Source organism: Panthera tigris, chromosome X, assembly GCF_018350195.1.
Source record: "Panthera tigris isolate Pti1 chromosome X, P.tigris_Pti1_mat1.1, whole genome shotgun sequence".
Taxonomy (NCBI): domain Eukaryota; kingdom Metazoa; phylum Chordata; class Mammalia; order Carnivora; family Felidae; genus Panthera; species Panthera tigris.
Genome location: NC_056677.1, coordinates 11,733,139 through 11,752,023, shown reverse-complemented (window position 1 = coordinate 11,752,023; position 18,885 = coordinate 11,733,139). Strand labels below are relative to the sequence as shown.

At 42.9% G+C, this 18,885-nt stretch overlaps 1 protein-coding gene across 2 annotated transcripts in view; it reads left to right on the top strand.

Moving 5' to 3' along the window:
* VEGFD (vascular endothelial growth factor D) overlaps positions 1-13,339 on the top strand; it is a 35,311-nt gene extending 21,972 nt beyond the window's left edge. For both annotated transcript variants that reach the window (XM_042973774.1, XM_042973773.1), the window contains exons 4-8: positions 2,155-2,345; positions 5,712-5,860; positions 7,044-7,144; positions 12,326-12,521; positions 13,119-13,339. In XM_042973774.1, the coding sequence (XP_042829708.1) occupies positions 2,155-2,345; positions 5,712-5,860; positions 7,044-7,144; positions 12,326-12,521; positions 13,119-13,245 (764 nt within the window). In that variant the 3' untranslated portion in view covers positions 13,246-13,339. The remainder of the gene's footprint in view (positions 1-2,154; positions 2,346-5,711; positions 5,861-7,043; positions 7,145-12,325; positions 12,522-13,118) is intronic.
* The last annotated feature ends 5,546 nt before the right edge of the window (positions 13,340-18,885 follow it).

Sequence of the window (18,885 nt, the reverse complement as noted above, 5' to 3'; positions counted from 1 at the left end):
ATGTGGACCTTTCCAACGTGGCGGTTTGCTTCATCAGAGCTTACAAGTTGAAAAGGCAAAAGAGAGAGGGTGCCAGCAAGAGCCAGAGACTGCTAGCGAGACAGAAGTCACAGTCTTTTTAAACCTAATCGTGGAAGTGAGATTCCCATCACTTTTGCTGTATTCTCTTCCTAAGAATCAAGTCCCTGGGCCCAGCCCCCACAGAGGAGGGGATTGTAAAAGGGCGTGAACATCAGGAGGTGGGCCTCACCGGGGGTCGTTTTAGAAGCTTCCTACCACAGGAGGGTGTTCACCACCACCTCCAACACATACTAAACTCTACAGTTGTATGGCAAGCTCAAGGAAAGTCTTTAAAGTTGTCTTTATCCTAAAATTGAGTCATTTCCCCAAAACACCCATGGAAAGGCTGTACAAGTGTAAGTATCAAAGTGTCAGAGTCTAATTTTTTTTTTAATTTTGCCTTTTATTTTCTTTCAATATATGAAGTTTATTGTCAAATTGGTTTCCATACAACACCCAGTGCTCATCCCAAAAGGTGCCCTCCTCAATACCCATCCCCCACCCTCCCCTCCCTCCCACTCCCCATCAACCCTCAGTTTGTTCTCAGTTTTTAAAAGTCTCTTATGCTTTGGCTCTCTTCCACTCTAGCCTCTTTTTTTTTTTCCTTCCCCTCCCCCATGGGTTTCTGTTAAGTTTCTCAGGATCCACATAAGAGTGAAACCATATGGTATCTGTCTTTCTCTGTATGACTTATTTCACTTAGCATCACACTCTCCAGTTCCATCCACGTTGCTACAAAGGGCCAGATTTCATTCTTTCTCATTGCCACGTAGTACTCCATTGTGTATATAAACCACAATTTCTTTATCCATTCATCAGTTGATGGACATTTGGCTCTTTCCATAATTTGGCTATTGTTGAGAGTGCTGCTATAAACATTGGGGTACAAGTGCCCCTTGCATGAGCACTCCTGTATCCTTTGGGTAGATTCCTAGCAGTGCTATTGCTGGGTCATAGGGTAGGTCTATTTTTAACTTTTTGAGGAACCTCCACACTGTTTTCCAGAGCGGCTGCACCAATTTGCATTCCCACCAACAGTGCAAGAGGGTTCCCGTTTCTCCACATCCTCTCCAGCATCTATAGTCTCCTGATTTGTTCATTTTGGCCACTCTGACTGGCGTGAGGTGATATCTGAGTGTGGTTTTGATTTGTATTTCCCTGATGAGGAGCGACGTTGAGCATCTTTTCATGTGCCTGTTTGGCCATCTGGATGTCTTCTTTAGAGAAGTGTCTATTCATGTTTTCTACCCATTTCTTCACTGGGTTGTTTTTCGGCTGTGGAGTTTGGTGAGCTCTTTATAGATTTTGGATACTAGCCCTTTGTCCGATATGTCATTTGCAAATATCTTTTCCCATTCTGTTGGTTGCCTTTTAGTTTTGTTGGTTATTTCCTTTGCTGTGCAGAAGAGTCTAATTTTTAAAAATAAACTAGGAGAGAAAAAGCAAGTACTGTTTTACAGGGAAGTATGTAATCTTTTTATTCCCAGAGGCTTGTGTCTTTTTCTGGTTTCCTTCAAATTAGCTAGAATGGCCAGAAGATGACCTGGCTAATTTCAAAATGACCTGGCTCATTTCATTATTTTACATAAACACCGGCATGGGGCACTCGCAAATGAAGGAAACCCTCGCTTGAGGAAAGATCAGTCCCACTTAAATTTCCATTCATGTGGTTTGCCGGGTTTGAATCCTCCTACAGCTACTTTAGCAGCCAACGGACACACATCGCCTGATGGCGCTAGGACCCACCCGCACCTGACTTCAAGTGGAAGAAATGCTGTCCAGCTGTGTCCCGAAATTGCTTAACAAATAACACTTACAGGTTATTTCTTCACGTGCTTCCATTTGCTTCCTTATCAGCCAGCTCTCCCAGGGGTACCCGGGGAGTTCCAATACCAGACATGGTGCTCTTCGCCAAAGAAGGTATTCGATCAGTGGGAAGGGACACAGATTGTGGTTTTAATTTTTCCGAAAACAGTCTTTGGTTAGAGGGCTGCCCCCCGCCCCCCCCCCCCAATCGCAGACGTGAAAATGACTGTGCTCGGTGGCACCCTGGCCCCCGCTGGCCTGGCCGCCCCAACGGCTTCCTCTCCGCAGTTATCGACGAGGAATGGCAGAGAACCCAGTGCAGCCCCAGAGAGACATGCGTGGAGGTGGCCAGCGAGCTGGGGAGGAGCACCGACACGTTCTTCAAGCCGCCCTGTGTGAACGTGTTCCGGTGTGGGGGCTGCTGCAACGAGGAGAGCCGCGTCTGCATGAACACGAGCACCTCCTACATTTCCAAACAGGTAAGGGGACATCCGCCCGCGGCCCCCTCCGAAGCCCCGGGGGACAGGCGTGCCGCTGAGCCCAATGCCAATGGGCACCGTCTCATTTCATCCCTGAAACAAATCAAGAGGGTATCTTATTATAGATGAGGAGACTGAGGCTCAGAGAGCTGAGCCGTGGCCGAGCTGGGATTCAGATCCAGGTCTGTGGGACTCCAGAGCCTGAAGTCCCTCTGGCTTTAGAGCAGATTGCCTGGGTTCAAATCCCCACTCTTCCACTCAATAGTTGTGTGGCCTTAGGCAAGATATAGAACCTCTCTGTACATCTGCTTCCTCCCCTGTAGAGTGGGGGGTGGCTAAATACAAACCTCACCGTGTAACGCGTGCCGTCGTTCTAGCCTCTCTGATGCTCTGATGTCGAGAATCTGCACTGTCTTGTGGATTCGTTGGGTTCTGTGCTGTGCGAGTGGAGTGACTGAGAAGAGTTGGACGGGTGGGGCTGTGGGAAGGAGGGAGAGCTGGCGAGATGCCCTGAGCTAGCAAAAATGGGGAGCTGTTCTCACCCTTGGACTGAAGGGGCTAGGGGCTCGAGCCGTTTCAGGAACCCAGAGAGAACGGGGAGAAGCGGGCTGCGGGTCCGGTTGGAGGGGTGGGGGCAAAAAGTCGGGGGCAGAGGGTGGAGGATGCGAGGACCTATAGATGCAGCCATGGAGGCCAGCGTCTCGAGACACCGAGCCCAGTGGGGAAGGAAGCAGAGAGGATGGCATCTCGGGAGGGGCAAATGGAGCGTATCTGGCACAAAAGATCTTTGAGAAGAATTCTCTCGTCCCCATGAAAGAAATAATTCTTCCCTCTCCATCTTGTAAAATCTCTTTCGCCCCGTAGATAAGTTTTTCTTTCTATCACTGCTACTATATTGTTGTGAAATGTAATAGATGTGGCATCGAAGAGCAGTGATAGCAAACTTAAAACATGTTCAAAGACTGTCAGTCCGACTACATTCCTTTTGGTTCTCCGTTGCAGATTCCTCGCACGTGTTGATATATTTGTCACATTTGCCTATGCAAAATGTGTACATTTTGCTCATGATTGTGTACAGAGGTAGTACAATAAAATTACATGTGTACACGAAAATATCCACGGTGGGTAATGTTCTTAATTGGATGGAAAGAATGGAATGCCGATTTGTTTGGTAATAAGTTAATTTATGCTTCATTTTGTTTCCCCTACCCCCTAAAATTGCCCACAAGCTGTAGAGTTTCTTTCTCTAAATTCTTTTAGAGAATCTTGGAACTTGTAAAACCTCTGACCTCTTACTATTTGACAATCGGCGGGGGGTAGTGGGAAATGACCACATTATTCCCTAAAAAATTCCTGAAAAATTTCGCAAGAAGTTGAAGTTTATGCAGAGTAAGCACTCTAAAAACTTTCTCTTAGTTAGACTCATAGAACTTCTATTACATATCAAAAGGTCAGAATAAACACAACTTTAATGGATTGTTTCTACTTAATAGAGAGTTGAGTACTTTATTTTGACTGCTGTACTCAACAAATGATTAGTTTTAAAGAATGTACTTAAGGGTAAGTGCACAGGAGTTTTTCTTGCCAAATATGCATTCTTGAACATTTGCACAGTGGTTTAAAAAAAACTACCTCTCACCCCAAAGTTATGGACTGTTTGATGACCTACATCTTAGAAACAAAGTGAATAAATGAATGCTGTGTGTAGTAAAGACTACTTGGAATGGGGATTGAATAAACAGAACACTAAAATCAAGTTCAATTTTGTCCATACGCCATAGAGCCACTCTAGAAACAAAGTAATTGTCATGTCTCTGAATTCTACTTGTCAAGATCCCACCTTGCTTCTTCTGAAATTTTGCTTCACAGAAATTTTGTTCCAAAAAGTTAATAAGGCATATTCTTAAGAGTATCACCTCTGGCTCTAGAGCAGATTGCCTGGGTTCAAATCCTCACTCTTCCAATCAAGTTGTGTGGCCTTAGGCAAGTTATAGAACCTCTCTGTACATCTGTTTCTTCACCTGTAGAGTTCGTGGTGGATAAATAAAAACCTACCATGTAATGTCGTTATAAGGGATAAATGAATTAACATAAAACAGGGCATATAGAAGCAGAATGAGGACTCCTGGGTGGCTCAGTCGGTTAGGCATCTGACTTCGGCTCAGGTCATGATCTCACGGTTCGTGGGTTCGAGCCCCATATCGGGTTCTGTGCTGATGGCTCAGGGCCTGGAGCCTGCTTCGGATTCTATGTCTCCCTCTCTCTGCCCCTTCCCTGCTCATGCTCTGTCTCTCTAAAAAATAAATAAACATTAAAAAAAATTTTTTTTTTAATTTAGAAACGGAATGATATTCATGTTACCTATAATTATTTGGTTGGGTGCGATGATCTTGTATCAGTCAGTTACTACTGTGTAGTGCTGCATAATAAACACCCTAAATTCTTACCCATGTCTGTAAGATTCAGTTGGTTTAGAGTGGGCTCAGTCGGGCTTGACTCCAAGCTACAGATTGAGTGCAGGTCTGTCCCCCGGGTGTCTCATCCCTTGGCCCAGCACGCCTGCCAGATCATGCTCTTCTCATGGCTACGGTGTACACAGGAGAAAACAAGCCCACAAAGCACACACAGTTCAAGTTTGCCGTTGTGTCATGTCTGCTAACATCCTGTTTGCCAAAGCAAGTCACATAGCCAAGTCCAAAGTCAAGGAACAGGAAACTATATTCCTTCGATGGAGATGGTATGAGAAGGGATAAGTAAATAGTCTCAAACAATAATCTGTTTGCCACGGTCTCAAAGAAACTTCATAGCTAGAATTTCACTTAGTCCTTATAATTTACACTCAAAATGAAAACGGGAGGAAGGACCAACAGTGCCATTTTCAGGGATACCAGTGACACTAAGTGTTAAGACATTTGGTCTTAAATATTTGGTAAAGTTGCATAAGCCCCCAGTCTCCTGACTCCCAGGCCAGTATCCTTTCCATCATGCCAGCCTTTATCCTCATTAGTTCGATTCTTTTAAAACAATTTTTTTTAAATGTTTATTTCTTTTTGAGAGAGAGACCGAGTGTGAATGGGGGAGGGGCAGAGAGAGAGGGAAACACAGAATCCAAAGCAGGCTCCAGGCTCTGAGCTGTCAGCAAAGAGCCCGACGCAGGGCTCGAACCCACGAACCACAAGACCATAACCTGAGCCGAAGTCCGACACTCAACCGACTGGGCCAGTTAGGCACCCCTCATTAGTTCTTTTCTTAATGGACGGCTTTCCTAAAGTGAGTACCATAAAGGACAAAGGCAAAAATGCAGACTGTAGAGATTATTATCATCTAAAAATATGTATGTGTTACGGTTCTCTTTCTCTCCTCTAGCTCTTTCAGATATCAGTGCCTTTGACTTCAGTACCTGAATTAGTGCCTGTTAAAGTTGCCAACCATACAGGTTGTAAATGTCTGCCAACAGCTCCCCACCATCCATACTCCATTATCAGAAGATCCATCCAGGTCCCTGAAGAAGATCAGTAAGCATTTCTTGTATTCAGTTACGCTTGTTCTTGCCTTTGCTGAAGCTGTGTGTGGAGAATACTTCATTAATTATACAGTCATCGCTTTCAAGTTCATCATCTTTAAGCTTCTAATCCAGATCTACTGGTAATAACTGTTTGGCAAATAATGTTTTTTATTAGGTGTCAGATGTATATTGTAGAGGGACCAATAACTCGGTGGCTAGGAACTCACCACGTCTACTTGTAGACACCTTTGTTCTTAACGTGCATAGTCCGGTGCAGCCGTAACACTCCACACCAGTCTCAAATTTGGCACACGTTCCCTTCGCCCAGAACAAGCGTTACATGAAACTCATTTCTGGCTCTTTATACTTCCAAGCCCCCAAACTGGGGAGGGAAAACGGTTCCCCAAGTCCCCCGGGGAGCGGCAAAACTATCCGCATCTGAGTTTGGTGATTTTTCTGAACTTCCTCTTAAGATTACCAAATGGAAAATTCTTATTTTAAATTAAAATGGCTTAAAATTAATTTGACTTTGACATTTCTTCAGAGCATTCTGTGGCTCTTTGTGAGACAAATCACGACACCCTGAAGTGTCCTGAAATGAAAGGTACGAATCATTGATTTGGGAAAAAGATTTTCATATAGAGAAACACAAGGGCAAATTACAAACACTGAATGAAAACATTAACTGAGTGAGAGACTTAGATCTTGCAAAAGTAAGCAGTAAATGTATCGGGTGACTGGCAAGTGGAGTGAGCTGGTGCTTATGTTCGTCATTACTGAGCCAAGAAGACACCTGTACCTCTCTCACGGGGACAGAGGCTCCTATTAAAAGGAACGTGTGTCTTCAGCTTGTTCCTGCCGGCCCGGCCAGTGTTCTCTCCGTTTTAAAGGCTCTGTTAGGACAATGTTTACTTTTGCTAAATAGGCTCTGTTGACAGCTAATTTGCACAGTTTTAACAGCAATCTTCTTAAAAAGATGCTAACTGTCCAAAATTACAGTTTCATTTCCAAATAGAACATTTGTGATTACAGAATTACTACCTAATACCATGCAGTTCATAAATATGAATTAAGCTCCTTAAAAGTCGTAACGCTCCTCCACTCAGAAATTTATTCCGCATTAAAGAAGATGTTCCAAAGGTATGATTGCCCTTGAAAGCTTTTAAATCTGGTTTCTCGTTCTCTTCTCCTAGCTGTTCCCATTCCAAGAAACTCTGTCCTATTGACATGCTATGGGACAGCAACAAATGTAAATGTGTTTTACGGGAGGAGAATCCACTCGTTGGAATGGAAGGTAATGATAACAGTAAGGAAATACTAGTAGTAATCATAAAAATAACAACTGCAACTAACTCAATAGATACTGAGTGCTTACTATGACTAGGCAATGTTGTGAGCCTTTTATGTGTACCTATCAACTCATTCAATCCCCAAAGCAAGCCTCTAATGTACTATTATTATCCCTTTTTTTAACAATCACAATGGGAACACACCAAGAAGTCTAGTTATTTTCTCCAGATCGCACAGCTAAGAGCGAAAGAAGCAGAGCCCTGTGAGCTCTCCTTATATAGTAAGTCTACCAATGCATAGCTCTGCTTTTTTAATCTTAAAGAAAAGCCCAGTGATTAGAGCATCCAACGACATTGGATTTGAAAGGCAGTGGTAGCCTTTCGTGCAAACCACTTTAGAGCTAAACACTAGTTGACCACATTTTACTAACTTATTTGTATGAAAGTCTCACAGGAACAGAAAGTAAGTTTGGACTGGTTGGTTTCTTTCAACTGTGCCATGTGAAGACATGCCAATTATTTGAGAAAAAAATGGGACATAGGAGAAAACTTTTTCTGGAACTAGGGCAAGGTAAAAGCAGACCATGGCTAGCTATTGGGCTAAGAGGAGTGGGGAGCCGAATGTTGTCGTCGCTGCTCAGAACTCATAATGCTGTGATTTTGGGTGATGATCGTTTGGCTGAAAATGAATGCACTGTTAAAATTTATTTCCCAGAGAACATGACACTATTCCACTGAAAAAGATCACAAGGAGTCATGCACTTTGAACCTTGCTTGTTTTAAACTCTGATCTACAAGCAAGACTTTGTAAGGACTAAGCTCTATGGAGTACTGTCCCAGAAAACAGGGCTGCCTCTGTGGGTGGCAGGTTTTCCCCATGATCGATGTATATTCTAGCAGACGATGTCTGAATACCCGGTGGTTAGGATGTAAATAGCGTTCAAGACCTGGGCACACTCTTGTTGTCAGTAAATTATACTGAACCTTAGATCTCTCTCTCCAGAACAGGACTGTTCAATGGGATTATGGTGAGAGTCATATGTAACTTACATTTTGTAGTACTCACATTAAGAAGGTCAAAAGAGGGGCGCCTGGGTGGCTCAGTCGGTCGTGTCCGACTTCAGCTCAGGTCATGATCTCACAGTTTGTGGGTTCAAGCCCTGCATCGGGCTCTGTGCTAACAGCTCAGAGCCTGGAGCCTGCCTCGGATTCTGTGTCTCCCTCTGTCTCTGCCCCTCCTCTCTCTCTCTCTCTCTCTCTCTCTCTCTCTCTCTCAAAAAGTAATAAACATTTAAAATTTTTTTAAAAAGTCAAAAGAAACAAGTACAATTAATTTTTATATATTTCATTTAATCTGACATATCAAAATAGTACCATTTTAACATGCAATCCATATACAATTTATTAATGGGATATCCTGGGGTTACCACAGCTGGTGCACATGTGCACGGAGGGTGTGAAGAGTGGGAGGAAGGAGAGAAGTGCTCTGAGCAGGGTAAACCCGAGTGCTGAGGACTGAAAGTGAGATAAGGTAGCATGCCAGGGTACTGGAGAAAGTTCGGCATGGTGGGAACATAATGGGAAGGGGCCGGGTACATGTGAGAAAGGAAGCTGGAGAGGTTCACAGGGGACCTTGGGCAGCTGGTCCCAGACACTGGACATGATGCTAAGGGCAAAGGGAAACCACTCAGCTGGTTCAAGCAGGACAGTGACAGCACCAATTAGAATTTTAACACAATCCACCAGTGACAGGGTAGAGGAGGAGGTGTTGGCCCGGGGCAGGAAAGGAGGCAGGGGACCTTGGGGGACGTTGCAGCAGTGACAGAAGTGAGAGGCATGGGGTAGCTAGATCACGGTCACTTCTCCAGTGGCCCCATCAAACGGAGGACATATACTGAGCGTACTGTTCCCTACGCACCCTTTTCACACATGCCGCTGTTAAGCCAACTGCCTTTTCTACAATGACAGCTCTTCCCTGAGTGAGCACATTTGGGGCAGTGATTCCAAGACCAATCTAATTTCATCTCATTGGATTCAGATCATTGCTTTAAACCGTGCAAACAAACAATACCGAAGAAGAAAAAAAGAAAAATTGAGGAGTCCTGACTCTATATTTTAAATTCCTCAAGACAGCCACAACTTCAAGAATTGGGGGGAAAAAACCCCATGAGCTTACTGCTGGATGAATGAAGCAAGGCTGAGAGCAGAGCTCATGGTATCCCACCGTCACCCTCCCTAAGACTGAAATCGGTATAGCATACGTCAGGGTATCACCCTTAGCTAGTTGCTGCTTTGCTCAGGTCTCCTACACCCGGTCTCTGTTACTTTTCTTTTTTTTTTTTCTTTTTTTTAACTAATCTCTACACCAAAGTGGGGCTCGAACTCATGACCCTGAGATCAAGAGTCGTATGCTCTACCTACCTGAGCCAGCAAGGTGCCCCAGTCTCTGTTACTTTTAATTAATGGCTATAAGGATTGAGGCCAGCCTCTGCCAACTACCTTGGTGAAGTTCAGCATCAAACACCCAGTGGACTGTGTTTCCTTAAACCACCTAAGAAGGGCATTGGTTCTACCTGAAGTGGCCTCATTGAATCTCTACTGCCACCTAGTGATTCATGCAAGTCTTTTAAGAGCTACTTGACTATTCTTCAACAATGTATTCATTTTGTTTTGTTTTTAGTTTTTAGTTTAATTTCAATATGGTTAACATACACTGTTCTAGGAAGTTTCAGGTGCACCATATAGTGATTCAACAATTCCATACATCACCTGGTGCTCATTACAACACATGCACTCCTTCATCCCCATCACCTATTTAACCCACCACCCTCCTTCCCCTCCAGTAACGATCAGTTTTTTCTCTATAGGGAAGAGTCTATTTCTTGGTATGTCTCTCTCCCTCTTTGTTTCCCTTTGCTTGTTTTGTTTCTTAAATTCTACATATGAGTGAAATCATATGGTATTTGTCTTTCTCTGACTGACTTATTTCACTTAGCATTATGCTCTCTAACTCCATCCCTGTCATGGCAAATGGCAAGGTTTCATTCTTCTTTATGGCTGAATAATATTCCACTATGTGTGTGTATGTATATATATATATATGTATATATATACACATATATACATTTATGTGTGTATGTGTGTGTGTGTATATATATATATACATACATATATATATCTGATATATATCAGCTGATACATATATATATATATATATACACACACACACACACACACACATACACACACACCACATCTTCTTTGTTCATCAATCAATGGACAATTCTGGGCTTCAAGTTATATTACAAAGCTGTAGTCATCAAAACAGTATGGTACAGGCATAAAAATAGACACATAGATCAATGGAACAGAATAGAAAACCCACAAATGAATCCACAGTTATATGGTGAATTAGTCTTTGACAAATCAGGAAAGAATATCCAATGGGAATAATATATTCTCCTCTTGCCCCAAAGTGGCATATGCCTTATTGGCATATGGCTTACAAAGCTCACTTTTTTCCTCTTTTTGCAATTCCAAGAAGCTCCCCAGATTTAGCCTTCCAACACCCTTTCCACACAGGTGGAATATCATCAAATATCAATCACAGAGCCGTTAAAACTAGAAGATTAGACAACATGAGATCGCCATTTTGGTATATTGTCAGTAGTCAGATATTGACAAAAACATACGGTTTAACCCAATGTCTTGGAACGATGGATGGGATTCTTCAGAGTCTTCATACAGCTGCCTGTTTCGGACCCTTTTATTATACCAAATGCACTCAGCGTTTATCAAGTGCTCATTTCATGTCAGAATGAGGAGATCTGGTTCCCATAACCTTCAGCATTTTTTAATTTGTGGAAGAAATAGACACATGTAAGCAATGCAAGAAAGGACAGGATGAAAATATGCACGGGGTAAGGGCACTTAGCTAAAATTGTAGAAGTTGGGAAAGATATCTGGGAGGAAAGATAACTGGCAGGGAGAAGGGCAAGGCCAAAAGCATGGGGCTTAGAGACCCTGGCATATCAGGGGAATAAAAGGTAGTATAATTTGGTATGGGTGGAACATAAGATATTTATGAGAGGGGGGAGTGGGAGAGGGAGAGAGAAGAGTCTGGAAGGTTCTAGTTCAGAAGGTCTAGTTCATGGAGGGTCTCATACGTCTTGGTGGGAAAATGCTCTTTTATTGTAAGAGAGGGGAACCTCTTAAGGAACTTAAAGCTATAGAATGATGTGATTAGATTTGCATTTGATAATATTGTGGAAAATGGATTGAAGGGATAAAACGTGTGACGGCAAGATCTGTGACGGCCATCTACACACAAAAGTATAAGGCACTGACTGAATTGAGGTGGTGGCAGTGATGATGGGAATGATAGAACAAACTTAGGGCGACAGAACTGGGTGGACAAAGTGATAAGACCCAAAATGGCAGGTGAGTCCGGAGTGATGGCCCCATTCCCTAAAGGAGGCAACTTGGGAGAGAAGCAGGTTTGGGGAAGAAACTAGACATGTACTTGCCTCCAAAACCTTCAAGAATGCTAAAGTGTCATAGTCAAGTTCTTCCAAAGTTTCTGTCTCATCCATTTTCTCCACTGAATTTCAACTTGATGATCAGAACTGCACACAGAGTAGTAGTTATCCAATTGTCGTGTACGCTTTCTAGAAGAAATAGCTGTCAACTAAGTGTGTCAAAAACTTCTGAGACCCTCCTCTCAGCTGAACGCGTTCTGTGGAATCAAAGTTTATCATCACTGTTGTATCTTTTATAACAGCGTTGTGATCTGTGGTGAGGAAATACATCACTGTTTCTATCCAGTCTGGAAGGCCTGAGGTATATTTCTGTATTTCTATACTGCTGATACTTCTGTTCCTCTCTCCTTTTACTCTCCATCTAAAAACTAGGAAGTCACCAACCTAAAGTTCTCTTTAAAAAAATCTTAGTTAAAAAAAATAACATCTTTATCCCAAATTTAAGAGAACACATGAATTCAGTATTGGTATCATGAAATCAGAGGTGAATCTCCTTCACCCTGTGAAAAGGTTAGGGGCAAAAATCTACAGGAATGGAGACTAGGAGAATCCAAGTTATTTTAGAATAATGTGAAATATACAACCAACGCTGACGCCACATTATCCGTGCTACAGCCATTCAACCAACACTTTTCCGTTTCCACTTAGAGCACTCTCATCTCCAGGAACTCGCTGTCTGTGGGCCACACATGAAGTTTGACGAAGATCGTTGCGAGTGTGTGTGTAAAACCCCGTGTCCCAGAGATCTCATCCAGCACCCGGAAAACTGCAGTTGCATTGAGTGCAGAGAAAGCCTGGAGAGCTGCTGCCAGAAGCACAAGATATTTCACCCAGACACCTGCAGGTGAAAGGCATTTCACTTTCACCTTAATTTCATTCGTTGACATTTACTGTAAATGCCATTTCCATTTGGTGAGATTCCTTCCAAAAGCATGTTTTGCCAATTCCCAGCCCCCCTCCCCCTTTTTTGATAGTAAAGCAGAGGTTTGGCTACTAAGGAATGAGTGAGAGTATATAGAGTGATGATTGATTTGTGAAAACAAGAAAATCCTGCCTGTTATTGTTGGCTTATGGATCTTAAGCAAAGACTTAATTGATAAGATTTGAACAATTATTTGGGGGGTCGATTTCAGATCCGCAGACTCTTGGGTTCATTCTCTCAATATATGTCCACATATGTCGGTTTGTTTTCTCATGGAGGAAGGGGATGGCGCTGGACTTATATAGCAAGAAATTCATCGATAAAGGACACTTACAGGCTGCCGTCTGGGCTTTCATAGATTTTGTATCCGTGCGGAATACCCGTTCAGGATTTTATATTGACATTTTACATACATATCTGGAAAATTTACTTTGAAAACTTAATCAAATCAGAACAGAGTTATTCCTTTGGATTTAGTCCTTGATTCTGAATTCTCATGTTTATTTTCTTTTGCAACAGCTGTGAGGACAGATGTCCCTTTCACACCAGAACATGTGCAAATGGAAAACCAGCATGTGCAAAGCATTGCCGCTTTCCAAAGGAGAAAAGGGCTGCCCATGGGCTCCACGGTCAAGAAAACCCTTGACTCCGCTTTCCCCAAAGGTCTCCATCCCTGACATTTTAAATGGCACGCTGCTTTGCCAGGTTGCTGTCACTGGGGTTTTTTTCCCCAGGTACTAGGGAAAAAAAAAACCCTCTATTTTATCTGATACCGCAGTGTATCCAGACCACCCTTCCATTGCACACCAGCTGGGATTTCCTGGTTCACTGACAGATATCTTCCACCTGAAGATATCCCTGCACAGCAAGGAATGGAAAGGAGGGAACCTGTGTAACCTTTGTTTTGTTTTTGTTTTTTGGTTTTGGGGTTTTTTTGTTTTTGTTTTTTTTGTGAATGAGAAAGGTTTGATCATCATACAGTCACAGGTGCCATATTGATTACTCCATGCTGATGAGGCAATTTAATAGTCTCCAAGTCCTCCACTAATGCAAACTCTCTTGTGAATTATTCTGACTCTTTATTATGCAGATTTTGATTTGTAGGATCAGCACTGATTTTCTGATTACTGTCCAGCTTGTAGTTTCGAGTTTACTGAACTACTGTCTGTTGTTTCATATTTAAGTGTATTTAAAGAAAATAAACACCATTATTCAAGCTATAGAATTTTGTGTTATTTAATATGGTCCCGCTCTAAATTTTATGCTGAAGGAAAAAATATGGGTTTTTTTAATGTATTTTTTTAGGTTTACTTATTTATTTTGAGAGAAAGGGAGAGAGGGAGGGCGAGAGTGAGAGAAAGCGTGCGCACGAGTGGGAGAGAGGAAGAAAGAGGGAGACAGAATCCCAAGCAGGCTCCACGCTGTCAGTGTGGAGCCTGACATGGGACTCGAGCTCACGAACCGTGAGATCATGACCTGAGCCAAAACCAAGAGTCGGATGCTTAACCAACTGAATCACCCAGGCACCCCAAAAATATGTTTCAAAGAGACAAAGGAATTTAGAAGGCGGTGTGGGGAGGGACATGGACACAACAAAACTTGGTGGCACTTTGGGGCGGCCCAGGGAGTAACTCTCAGAAAGTTTAAGATTCTAAAGGAGGTTAAGCAAATGTAACCCAAGAATCAGCTTGAAATCTGTCTTTCCTTTGAGATTCAATGTAAAAGTAACTTGACCTGTGTCTCATGATGGAGGAGAGCCCACCGATAGCCCTTGACGTCTTTGACAGCTTGTGTCTTCTGGCCACCTCCAGCTGTGCACTCCTTCTCTGGTCGTGCACATCCCACTTCTCTTGGCCAAGGGGTTCTTCTCTCGGTCCCACGGCCACCCAGGAAGGGGGCACAAGCCCTTTCCCTTGCTTTTTCTCTAAAACACTCCCACAAATACTCTTTTGATAGTGTAGACTTTACTGAAAGTTTGATAAAATGGAGGGAATTATATAGCATTAATAGAATTAAGGCAGCATGAGGAGGATTATGTTTTTAGCAAATTGCAAAGTTAATGAACAGAATTAAGTTATTTAGCAAATAACTTAAAAATGGATGCCCTCCCCAGCATCTTGCAGAAATAGAAACATAGATACACAATCTATTACAACACTTACTCAAAACTTTTGTAAATAGTTGTGTTCGTGTGTACCTCTCCATTTCTGTGACCTCCTTACCATTAGAAATTGTCCTGGTCAAATTTGTGTGACCCGAGTTTCTTAGGCCAGACCACATGGAGCTATACAATAACAAGGAGGAAGGTAGCGGTAAACACAGCAAAATGGTTTTGTTTCTCCTGATGCCACGTGTAGAATTGCTGGATCCTGACCCAAGCCCCTGTCCTTCCTCTCTTGGTTCCTAAGCAGTTCTTGAATTCTCCTCTCCTTCACCCAAGTCCTCTGTGGCCTGTGGCTCTGGGCCCCTGCTCCTTTCCTGGCTTTAGCTCTCAGTCCCTGCCCTTGGCACACTGCTGATCTGGACCTGGCCTGGGACCAGTCCCCATCGTGCTGCCGTTATCATTGCTGTCATTTACTGGCGTTGGCCCAGTCATTCCTCTCCTGTCACTGTTCCTCTTACCCCCGCTTTATGACCTTGATGCCATAGGGCCTTCTTTCTTCTGGTTTCGCTGTTTGATTCCCAGCCTTCTGAAAGGGCTTGCACATAGTGCATTAGCATTCAACTCTGAGCTTTGTTCCTTCATTCAGTTCCTGCCATGTTGTCCTCCTCTGTAGTTCTTGGTCAAATTCCCTTGAGAACAGGGGTAGCGGACAGCCCAAGGGACACCACACAAAGGAGTCACTTTGCTCATCTCATTATGAGGCTGAGCAGCCTCATGGAGCCTCAGTTTCCCCACCTGCCAAATGTGGGTGACCATCTCCTCTCCTTGCTCTCAGAGTTGCTAACTTCACTTGAATTACCATAAGTGAAAACAATTTGAAAAATACAAAGTAATTTACAAATTAAAGGGATCATCCTGAAAGAAGCGAGACGGTGAGCACAGTTTTTAGCTTATACTGGGTTCCTGGATCTTCCCTAAAGCCAACTCAAACCATGTTTTGCTTAGTGGCTCTGGCTTCCTAACTGCCATTGAGATGGAGATATCATAGACAGTTCTGGGCTAGGACAACGCATTTGCCATCTGCCTTTGTACTTCTAACCCTCCGTAACGACCAAGAGGTTTGCACTTGGATCCCTGAGGCTGTGTCTGACCTGGGCTGGAGCTGGCCCTCAGTGTGGAGGTGGGATAGCTGGCCTAAGGCCTTATTAGAATGTACTGTTCACTGCACAGAAGCATTTATCATAGTAATAGCTTTGGAATGTGGGCTGAAAATTCTCAACTTGTTGCAAAACAAAAATATGTGTGAAGTCCCAAGAGATTAAAGCAAATACGGCAAGTGCCAGTGATGCATGCTGTCCCTGATTATCTAAGCCACCAGGCTGGAGAATGTATTAATATGGCAGTACAGATCACAAAGCTGTGACTAAAGGAGGCAGTGGTGGGAGCCCCATTAGCACTGGAAACAGATTCGACAGCATAATGGTCAGAGTTGGATGAGATTAAAATACTGAGATGCTTGATAAAGGAGATGATGCAAAGCATCCATTGTAAGGCTTTTTTTTTTCTTTTTTTAAGTGAACTCTACCCCCAATGTGGGGCTCAAATTCATGACTCCGAGATCAAGAGTCACACTCCCTACTGACTGAGCCAGCCAGGGACCCCTATTTTAAGGTTTTTAAGGAAAGTAATTTGGTGAAAATTGTGACCTTCATGGATTTGGTCATTTGGTCAATGAAGAGCTGGACTTTGTCTAATCCACCCATAATCCTCAGTGTGAAACAATGGCTTGCATTTAGTAGGTACCTAACAAACAGTACTCTAATAAATAAATAAATAAAGAAGCGGTATTGCATTGATTTTGTGACCAGTGAATGGGAACTCCTCTGCCGCTGGAAGCCCAAGACGAAATTTCACTCTCCAGGGCCTCTCTTCAGGTGGCCCTTCATCATTTAGTATCTTGCCTGAGCTTCTTTGCAGCATAGCCATTGGCGATCAAGAGGAAAGTTTCCAATAGGACTTCCCTCAGAGCATTTTAAGTTTATTTATTTATTCAGAGAGAGGCAGACAGTGTGAGTAGGGGAGGGGCAGAGAGAGAGGGAGAAAGAGAATCCCAAGAAGGCTCCGCACTGTCAGTGCACAGCTCGATGCGGGGCTCAAACTCATGAAACCGTGAGATCATGACCTGAGCCGAAACTTGCAAAGAGCTGGATTTCAAGGGAAGGCGATACCCACATTTATTTTATACCTTCTCCATTTATAGATCATTTTATACTACAGCTGGTACTGACTGCCCTCATATTTTACTAGGTGTAATCAGAATACACTGCATGTAAGTATTCTACTTTAACTTTAGTAATTTCTAAGAAAATTCTCTAAAGGTATATCTTGATTCCATACATTTAGGCAGAATACCATAATTAGAATTATTCTCAGATTTATAGCTTAGCCCTGATGCTACAACTTTCTTTTGACTTTTAGAAGATAGCCTTAAATTTACACTGGCTATAAACGGAGTCTCATACCCACATGAGATTGTGAGCCAGGTGCAGAATTATGATTTATTTGCCTTTAATGCTCAGTGCCTAGGTCAGAGACTGGGATGTGATGAATGAATTTCAATGTTTTCAGACTGCCAGAACCCATACACCTGCTCATTGGAACAGCCTGCAAGTTTTCTCAACCCTCTCCCCCTCCAACAGAGACTCAGCAACAGTGTGCCTTTATTAGCTATTTATAAAGGTCAGCCTATGCTACAGTATTTAAAACACAAAGAACCTTTCAAGAAAGGTGGATTGCTTGTTACTATTGGCAAAAAGTGTGTGAAAGCTACAAAGGATAAAAAATAATTTTTAAAACATAGGGACTATGTTTAATGTTCCTTGTATTCTCCACAAAGCCTTCTACAGGTAGGAACGTAGGAACTCGGTAAATGGTGATAATGGTAGGAAACACTGTTTTGAAAAGGATCACAAGTCATTTGAAGGAATAGGTGACATCAGGATCTTAGAATTTCGAATGTGCATTGTGATTAGAACTATGGCATTGGCAAACCAGGGGCTCAACACATGGGCTTAACGCTCATTGATACTTTCCAGTTTCTCTACCCACTCCCTTTGTCTTAAAACCTATTGCAAAAATGAACAGGAGTCCAAAGCAATGCTGTAACATCCTTGAACTTTCATCATCGTCTTTATTCTCTGATGCTTCAATATCAACCCAGTGCAGGGTATCTATTCCCACTTGAGTTAAACAGCATTAGCTCATTAAAGTTAACTCATTAGTAACACTTCAAATCCTACAACCAAAATGCTCCTTGAATGATATCATTGCACTGTAATATTTATATGGTACACTCCATAAAATATTGTCAATACATTTTATTGGGTATAAGTGTTCGTACTGGGACTGCACCGGTATTGGATACAGAAATCCATTAATACAATTAAGACTTAGTCACTGTCTATTACTAGGAACAAACCTTGCCTCAGCTTACTATCTGGCCAAGAAGGCAGACATTTAACAAGCAAACGCAATCATTTTCAGAACGAGTCCGTATGAGATCCAAACACCGCCCGCCTTCCAGGATCGGGTGAAGGAGGAAGGGGGCTGTCAGTCAGGCAAACAACTTGAATATCACCTGATAACTACCAGACCAGCATAAGGCCAAAATACTATCAAACACAAAAGAGGGAGGATTGAGTTCCCTCTGTAGGCCTGGGGAGGGCATCAGAAAGGAGCTGAAATCTTCAGAGGATGAATAGGTTTTCTACAAGCTTAAAAGGGGCGCTAGAGGTAGTGCTCAGGAAGGCAACTGTTCTGGAAAGTGTATGCATGGTGGAGCTGGGGGAACTCCAGGCACTAAATGGCAGGGGAGGATGGCCATCAGACCATTTCCACCGATTCATGAGCCTCCTGGCCAAGCACCACCATAGCCAGTAAAACCAGTTTGAGTGGGAGTTGATATTGTAGGTCAGACCTCAATTTTTTTTTTCCTCCAGAGTGTAAGGTTGCCAGATAAAATACAAGATAGCCAGTTAAGTTTGAATTTCTGATAAACAACGAATAATTTTTTAGTCGAGTCCCCAATATGTGGGACATACTTATTTAAAATTTACCTGAGGGGCGCCTGGGTGACTCAGTCGGTTGGGCGTCGGACATCGGCTCAGGTCATGATCTCCTAGT